Source organism: Carcharhinus amblyrhynchos, unplaced genomic scaffold, assembly GCF_965287045.1.
Source record: "Carcharhinus amblyrhynchos unplaced genomic scaffold, sCarAmb.v2.hapA scaffold_48, whole genome shotgun sequence".
Taxonomy (NCBI): domain Eukaryota; kingdom Metazoa; phylum Chordata; class Chondrichthyes; order Carcharhiniformes; family Carcharhinidae; genus Carcharhinus; species Carcharhinus amblyrhynchos.
In genome coordinates this window covers 655,135-664,311 of record NW_027649789.1, presented here as the reverse complement: position 1 = coordinate 664,311, position 9,177 = coordinate 655,135, and the positions used below count along the sequence as shown (strand labels likewise).

The window sequence follows — 9,177 nt, the reverse complement described above, 5'->3', positions numbered from 1 at the left end:
GGCAAGGAGTTTTTTTTTTGAACAGTAAAGCAATTAAAGATCATCTTGAGCAGGCAGGTAAGTGGAGCTGAGTCCAATGAAAAGATCAGCCATGACCTTACAGAATGGTGGAGCAAGTTCGAGGGGACCGATAACCTACTCCTGCTCCTAGTCCTTACGTTCTTATGTTACGTTCTTATTTTCCTCGTATTCTATTCACCCTCTGTTGATGTGTTGCAGATTACCATTTACATCTTTCCCTTAAACTTGCTTTATTTAGCTTGATTGTTAGTGCCACTTTCCAGAAGACATCTGCTGCATTAAAAACAATTCCTTGAACTGAAATGCACCCTCCTTTGCATCCCAGAAGTAATGGGGTTTCACACTCGCTCCCCGTTTTTGGACAATATGCCTCAAATGTTCAGAGTCAAAGTAGAGGAGGAATATTTCTGATCAGCAAAAAAAACCTGCCGACATTTAACACCTATTTTTCATCCCATTGAAATTGTTGTTCACCCAGATAAGTAATCTTACTTGATTTTGTAAATGCTTCATTTATTTCCTTTTCGATCACATATGACACTATGATCACTGGGATTCCCCACTGGGAAATTATCAAACTGACCCACTTCATTTCAAGAATTCAGATCAAAAGTCCATTTTTTATTGAACAAGAAATACACAGCCACAGAAAATGTTCCTGAACACTTTTGGAACTCATGACACTTGTTACTGATTGGACTGTAGATGTCCCAATCCACATTAGATTTTCCCTAATTCCAACCACTGCATATATTCCTGCGCCAATCTATACTTATCTTGTAATTACTTTCCTTTGTAACCTGACCACCAGATGTCATTAATGGACTCCATCGATCACTATAATCGTTGCTGGTTTGTTTAATAGACACAACCAAATTATTTTCCCTCACCACATACACACACACATACACGCACACACACACAAACACACACACACAAACATGCACACACAGACACACGGACTTGCACACACACACACACATGCCCACAAACACACACACACACTCACAAACACACAAACACGCACACACAAACACACACATACGCACAAACAGGCACACAGACTTGCACGCACACACATGCCCACAAACAGACACACACACACACACACACAGAATGATTTCTTCTATTAGCAAAGCTTCGTGAATTAATTAATGACTTACTACAATCATTTTGCTGGATGCCCAGCATTAAAGTGATCAAATCTAATAATACAATGACACTGTCCTGACAGAAAGTATTACGTTTGGAAAGTAATTACTGAATAAGCACAGTGCATTGAAATGTATTATTGAAAGGAAATACATGGACGAATGACCTTTTATGGTGTTTGCTTGGACCGATCCGTTGTTGGGTCAATGCAGCTTTTACGATTAAATTATTTAAATGGTTTTCAGGAGAATGCACCGTTTGTACAGTGGCTGTCCCCTCTCTGAAACAAACATCGTGTAGATCTGAACCTCATGTCGTCATCTGTTTGTTTAATTGAAAACAAATCTCAATGTGGTAACTGCAATACCCAGAGGGGATTCTGTGGGCTATAAATGAATGGCTTTGGGAATGTATCATCACAGGGTTTAAAACATACATATTAACTGGAACTCGAAGGACACATCTCGACATGCTGGAAATAATGGAATCAATTGAATTGATGGAGAGAATATGGTATATCTTCCTTGCTGTACTTGGTGTTCCTGGTAAGTGGTTACAACCATCAATTATATATGAACTGTGTTTTGTAGCTTTACCGTGACTCACGTTGTGTAGTTACACCATCACTGTTGATATCAGTTTCATAAACATGTGAAGTACTGCATTTTGGGAGAACTAATAAAGATAGGAAATATACAGTAAATGATAGAACCCTTCAGAGTATTGATAGGCAAAGGGATCTGGGTGTACAGGTACACAGATCACAGAAAATGACGATACAGGTGGAGAAGGTAGTTAAGAAGTCATAGAGCATGCTTTCCTTCATCGGCTAGAGCACTGAGTTTAAGAATTGGCAAGTCATGCTGCAGCTTTATAGAACCTTAGTTAGGCCACATTTGGAATATAGTGTTCAATTCTGGTTGTCACACTACCAGAAAGAGGTGGAGACTTTGGAGAGGGTACAGAAAAGATTCACCAGGATATTGCCCAGTATGGAGGGCATTAGCTATCAGGCAGCTTGGAGAAGCTTGGTTTGTTTTCAGTGGAACGACGAAGGTTGAGGGGCGACCAGATAGAAATCTACAAGATTCTGAGAGGCACGGCCAAAGTGGATAATCAGAAGTTTTTTCTTCCCAGATTGGAAGAGCCAATTACTAAGGAGCACAGGTTTAAGGTGCAAGTGGAAACGTTTAAGAAACATGTTGGAGGTGGATTTTTTTTACACAGGGAGTATTGAGTGCCTGGAACTTGTTGCCGGGGGAGTAGTGGAAGCGGATACGGTTGTGACTTTTAAGGGGCATCTTGACAAATACACAGATAGGTTGGGAATAGAGGGATGTGGTCTCCAGGAGGGTGGGCAGTTTTAGGTAAGTTGGGCAGCATGGTTGGTGCAGGCTTGGAGGGCTGAAGTACCTGTCCCTGCACTGTAATTTACTTTGTTCTTGTTCATAGGAATGTATTAAATGGTCTCTGCGGTTTTATCCCAATTCCACAACAGCTAAAAACCACATTTTACAATTCACCACTTTTCTAAATTAGTGGTTTATTTCAATTTCTGCATTATTTAGTAAGGGTAACTCTGAACTGAATGAAGTTTTTTTTAACAACAAAAGTAATGAATGTGTCGGAAAAAAAAGTCACAAATTGTGTGTGTCATTAACTTGAGTGGTATTTCTGACTCCAGTGAGTATGTATTCAGGGAACTGCACCGAATTCTACTGAATGTGATTTGTAAACCAGATTGGATGACCACATTCCAGTAACCAGGATTTCTGGTGTATTGTTGAGTATAATCGCAGGCAGTGTCCTTTCCAAAACCGAGTGAAATATCTAACCATAATGATCATGCATATATGGGGTTATGTGTTCATAAAATATTGAACAGACTGTGTGTATTAATCAATGGAATTAAAAACGAGTCTATTTTCTGTTTTGTTCCTTCTTGGTGAGGGATTTTTGTATTCATAGAATTGTGTAAGCTTTTTTTGGGATTGTGAGACAGAAAATGAAATGAAAAGCAAATTTGTTTTCTGTTTTGTTCCTTCTTGGTGAGAGATTTATTTTTTGATCCATGGATTTGTTTAAGCATTTTTAACATTGTGAGACAGAATGCATTTTGCTTTTTTTTGAAGAAATTCTCTATTTATGATGAAAGGCAAAATGTTTGCATACTGTTCTAAATTGTAAATAACTGTTCTATCGCAATCACAGACAAACTAATTCCTGTCATTCAGAAAAGAATTGGTAGGAATAATAGCAAAGTGGACTATTATTTGAATGAGAAAATATTGCAGCACGCTGCTCTGCAGAGGAATCTGTGTGTCCCTGTGCATGAATCACAAAAAACAAACTGTTTGCAAGTGCAGCAGGTAATTTTTAAGGTAAATGGATTTTTGTCCTTCGTTGCTAGAGGGATGGAGATTTCTTTTTTTAAAGAAGGTTATTTTGCAGCTGTATAAGGTGCTTATGAGGCCACAACTAGAGTAACATGTACAGAGTTCCCTCTTACTTGATAAAGGATATACTGTCACTGGAGGGGGTGCATAGGAGATTCACTAGTTTGAACCCGAAGTTGAAAGTGTTGGATTATGAGCAGAGACTGAGAAGACTGGGACTATACTCATGGGAATTCAGAAAAATAAAGGAGATCTTACAGAAACATATAAGATTATGAAGGAAAACGTTAAGATAGAAGCAGGGAAGCTGTTTCCATTGGCAGGCGAATCTAGGAATAGCTGCCATGGCCTCAAAATAAGGGGGGGGGGGTGCATTTAGGACTGATCTGAGGAGGAACTTCTTCACACAATGGGTTACGAATCTGTGGAATTCCCTGCTCAGTGAAACAGTTGAGCCTACCCCAATGAATAGTTTTAAGGCAAGTGCATATTAAATTTTTGAACAGTAAATGAAATAAGGGTTATTGTGCTGAGTGATGGGGCTGAGTCCATGAAAAGATCAGCTATGATCTTTAGAAGGCGGAGCAGGCTCGAGGCTCACTACACCTCCAATTCTAATGTTGTCTTCTTCACATCTGACAACACGCTTGTCCTACGTCAACACAGTTTTGATTTGACTTTCATTCCCCTGCAAAAGACACACAGTGCTTTATCTTTATTGCCGTCAGCTGTGCTTTGTTTTGTGATTTTAACTGATGTGTGAATTTGTACAGCTGAATTTATAATCCCCATTCAGATTCATATTTTTAATAGATTATTCTGAATATATTTCTTCCATTAAGATGCAGCATCTGATTCTTCCTGATGCCTAAATTAACTTACCCTCGATTTGTCAACTGTACACGTTTGTTCATTGTGGCTGTTGGGTGCAGATATAATTCCTCTCTATTCTCTCAACTCGAAATTTGGAAGTTGTCTTTTTACAAACTGATTTCATTTTGCATTTGGACATGATCAAGGGCAGAGAACGTGGCAGTGATGCTTGTGGAAAACCATCTCCCATATTCGGTATATCTGATAAAATTCTCTTTTCATCTATGCTTCCTTTTTTTTTCTCTAACTAGCAGAATATTCATTGTGCTGTTTGCCAGTTAAATGTTTTGAACTGATATTAGAATGGGATTGTTATGTTACAGACTAGATCGGCCTTTGGAAATAAAAGCAAACTTCTTGACATCATTTTTGCAAATCTGATCTACAATGACTGATTATTATTTATCGATAACCACACAGATACTTTTGGAATGTCTGCTGATGCTGTCTATCATGTTCTCAATGTTTATTATATGTTTGTTCTAATTATTCCACCACTGAGACTGATTGACTGTCTTATAATTCTTTCAATTGTTCCAGCTTTTATAAACATGAAGCAGCATTTGCTGCTTTCCAAAGATATGCTGATGATATGGTGGTGTTATGATGTCAAGTGTGGATATGAGGAATGGTCATAGTTCTCAGCGTGGGCTCTTGGAGTACGGGTTCCCCTACTGAGCAAGCAGGGGCTCCCCAATAGGGATGGAGCAGCGGCTGTTTAATAACTGCAGTCTCTGCAAGAACCTCACAGTGTTGTTCTTGGGGATTTGAATTGTAAAGTGGAGCTGCAAATGCAGAAACCCATTCACTGTGTAAATAGAGGGTATTGGTGATGGAAAACTGGCTTCGGTGAAATCATTACATTCAGGAGACAAAAAGTTTTTTTTTCCTATTGACAAACTTCAACATCAAGGTTTGTAATTCTCTTCAGGAATTAATATAAAGTGTCTCTCTTTGTGAAATTAAGCCGATGATATCAGCATAGAATATGATACCCAATAAGCAGAGTGCAGGTAAAGTTTTTCTCTCTTGGTCTTAATATTCAGGGATTTGACACGGAAAATGTGACCATGCTGATGGCATGTGGGGTCTCAGTCACCTGATGAACACTTTGACCTATCCAGATGCCTTTGACTTTAGGACGTTTAAGGATTTGGTAGACTTCACTTTCCCTATGATCTGAAGTCCTATATTTACCCTAAAAATACCGTTTTAACAGAGTATCACTGGATAATCTGTGAATGATTATTTGACTGGATTGCAAAACATTTCAGAGCACTCCGAATTTGTTCACCCATAAACGATATGTTTCTAGATTCATTGGAATTAACAGGGCGATAGCTCAAAACATATTATTGAGAAAACCCAACCTCGATCTAACAAAGGTCTTTCAGATAACTGCATCACTGGAAAACGCAGAGAATATCGCTGGAGAGAGAGAGAGAGAGAGAGAGCTATCTCCAAACATGGTAGAAGAGGTTCCCAACCTAAGACTGAACGTTGAGTCCTGGAATGCATCTCAGATATGAGTTGTGAGGACCAATTCCTGTATTGGCTGAACCGGTGTTTGGGATCGCGCTCATTAAAAGTGCGGGGGATCTCATCCAATTTCAAACTATTGATCTGTAACTCAAGAGTTACTGAGTTGGTTTGATGAAACTGACCTTAAAGGAGGACGGTCTGTTATTGGGTTGCTTCTTGTGTGATGTAATGTCTAAGCTGAACGATTTGCTGATGTTATTGACCATATTGCTTCTGTGATGCCAGGATTACTAACAGCGTATGTTTCAATAATAGAGGTGATTTATGATGAAGGGAGCGTATGATGAGCTGTGCAAACTGATCCTGAGTGAATCCAATTCTTATGTCTTATTTAAACACATGGAGTGTTATGGTAAAGTTATATAAGGCATTGGTGCAGCCTAATTTAGAGTATTGTGTACAGTTTTGGTCACCTAGTTACAGGAAGGATGTAAATAAGTTTGAAAGAGTGCAGAGAAGGTTCACAAGTATGTTGCCGGGACTTAAGAAGCTGAGTTACAGAGAGAGATTGAATAGGTTAGGACTTTATTCCCTGGAGCGTAGAAGAATGAGGGGAGATTTGATAGAGGTGTATAAGATTTTGATGGGTATAGATAGCAGGCTTTTTCCACTGAGGCTCGGGGAGAAACAGAAACAGAGGGCATGGGTTAAGGGTGAAAGGACAAAAGTTGAAAGGGAATATGGCGGGGGGGGGGGGGGGCATCTTCTCGCAGAGAGTGGTGGGAGTGTGAAATGAGCTGCCGGATAAAGTGGTAAATGTGGGGTCACTTTAACATTTAAGAAAATAAATCTTGGACGGATTGATGGGTGAGAGGGGTGTGGAGGGATATGGTCCAAGTGCCGGTCAGTGGGACAAGGCAAAAAAAAATTGGTTCAGCACAGACAAGAAGGGCCAAGAGGCCTGTTTCTGAGCTGTAATTTTCTATGGTTCAATGGAATTTGTTCCTGTAAAAGTGCAGATGCTGAGTGGGAGAGTAGGTGCTGAGTGTCAATCTGTCTCTGATCAGGAATCTGTTGATGCAGCGAGCTCTGACACCAGTGGCTTTTCTTGATCCTGAGGGCTTCTGATTCCATACAGACTTGTAATTCCGTTCAGTGGGATTGATGCTAAGGGGGTTCTGAGTGTGTGTCATTAATCCGGCAGGGAGTGTGCAAGGCAGTTACTGATCCCAGGTGGAGGTCTGACCCTGGGAAAAAAAACAGATTCATCAACATTTATTAGCCCGTTCATTGGATCTGAATCTGGAGAGTAACACTCCTTTCAAAACTCAGGTCCATGCATTGGAACTAATCTTGGGCTGTGTAGCCAAAACAAAGAACAAAGAACAACACAGCATGGGAAACACGCCCTTCGCCCAACGAGCCCGCGCCGCCTTTTCAACATTGTGAATCCCTCCTCCACCCACAGGCATGTTTAGATCCGTGTATGTTCTGATCCTCACCGGGATCAATCATACAGAATGTTGGCACCCACCATCTGCCTGATACTGTGGGTGAAGCTTCTGATAAACGAGCCCCACGGTTTATTCAGAATGTTTAAATCTTCCTGTTTCGTCGGCCCAGTAGAGAATATATCGCCGAGGAGAATGTGTTCTGTGCACCAGCTGTATCCTGTTTTCGTTTCCATCTCTATCTAGTTAAGAACCTGACCACTGATACTGATGATTACAAAGTTTAGTTGCAATAGTAATCCTGCTGGGGAGTCAATGGTGTGAAACTACCCTCTGTGGGATTATGACTGAACGCATCTCAGTCAGAATCCCTCCCAATAGTTATCTGTGTGGATTACAGTCATAGTGATGTGTGTTCCAAATCCATCCATCGTCTAATCCCAGTAACTCAAATAGGATTGGATAACCGGGTGTTCGGATGAATGACGTTTCTGATTGTATGACTTGGTGTCTTCACGTAAGACAAGTTCATTGGTAAAAACGTGACCTTCCAGCGTTAGATCTGTCAAGCGGTTTTAGTCAGATATCCAATATTTTCAAAAAGATTAAGTCATCAAGTTGCCACATGGGAGTGACTGTGTGTGTGATGCTGAAAACAAGCCCCTTAAATTGGCGGTTGAACTAACCGTAAATGTTTGTTTCACGTACAGAGTTTGTAGATTTTTGAATTCTGAGGATGCCGATTCCCCACCCTTTTGCTGTGACAAACCTTTTCCATTATGCATAAGTCAAATAATAAGAACATGTAATTCGTAATTGGGTATATTTTCCCGTTTTTTTTACAGTGAATTTACTCGGAATTCTGATCCTGTCCCGGAGACAGTGCGGCCTCTCATTCTGCACTACTTGTTACCTCATCGCCATGGGAGCGGCAGATCTGCTCGTCATTATCATTGTCAGCATACTGAACTACATCAATCATTATTATTTTCCTGTGAGTTTTCTGTACATCACCCCTGTGTGTTCTTCCCGTGCTGTTTTAATGGGTGCAGCGCTGGACTGTTCTGTCTGGTTCACCGTCGCATTCTCATTTGATCGGTTTGTGGCAATTTGTTGCCAGAACCTGAAGACAAAGTATTGCACTGGGAAAACTGCAGCTGCCATTTTAACAACAGCAAGCATTTTACTCTTCTTAAAAAACGTTCCCTTCTACTTTACAAATAAACCTGTATTTATATTCCAAAACGTGCCCTGGGGCTGCCAACCAATGGTACGCACGTTTTATGATCCTCGATGGGTTGGGTTTCAATGGTTTGATCAAGTTACGAATCCATTGCTGCCATTTGTTTTAATTCTGCTGATCAACACTCTGACAGTCAGATACATATTACGAAGCAGTCAAGTCCGTAAGGGACTGAGGACTCAATTTAACAGAGAAAATAACAAAGACCCAGAGATTGAAAACACAAGGAAGTCTATAATTTTACTCTTCGCCATATCTGGCACCTTCATACTGTTGTGGTCAATCAATGTCATACAATTTGTATATGTTAAAGTTGTAGGAATATTTTCCCTTAGCAATGTTGTATATGTATTAGAAGATGTTGGAAATATGCTGCTCAATTTAAATTGCTGCACCAACACTTTTATTTACATGGTCACTCAGCCCAAGTTCAGAGAACAAACCAAGTTTGCATTGAAAAATCCAATCACATCAATGGCAGCGAGACTCAGGTCATCCCGGAGTTTGTGTTACTGAATGACAGCGGCTCAGTGAATCAGGAAGCTTCATTTACCTCTAC

At 40.2% G+C, this 9,177-nt stretch overlaps 1 protein-coding gene across 1 annotated transcript; it reads left to right on the top strand.

Annotated features, from left to right (window-relative positions):
- Nucleotides 1-6,251: 6,251 nt before the first annotated feature.
- On the top strand, nt 6,252-9,134 carry LOC145337403 (putative G-protein coupled receptor 139). The gene is made up of 2 exons (XM_080182179.1): nt 6,252-6,336; nt 8,221-9,134. Exons 1-2 carry the CDS (start codon nt 6,252-6,254, stop codon nt 9,132-9,134), a joined length of 999 nt encoding a protein of 332 aa, XP_080038305.1.
- The last annotated feature ends 43 nt before the right edge of the window (nt 9,135-9,177 follow it).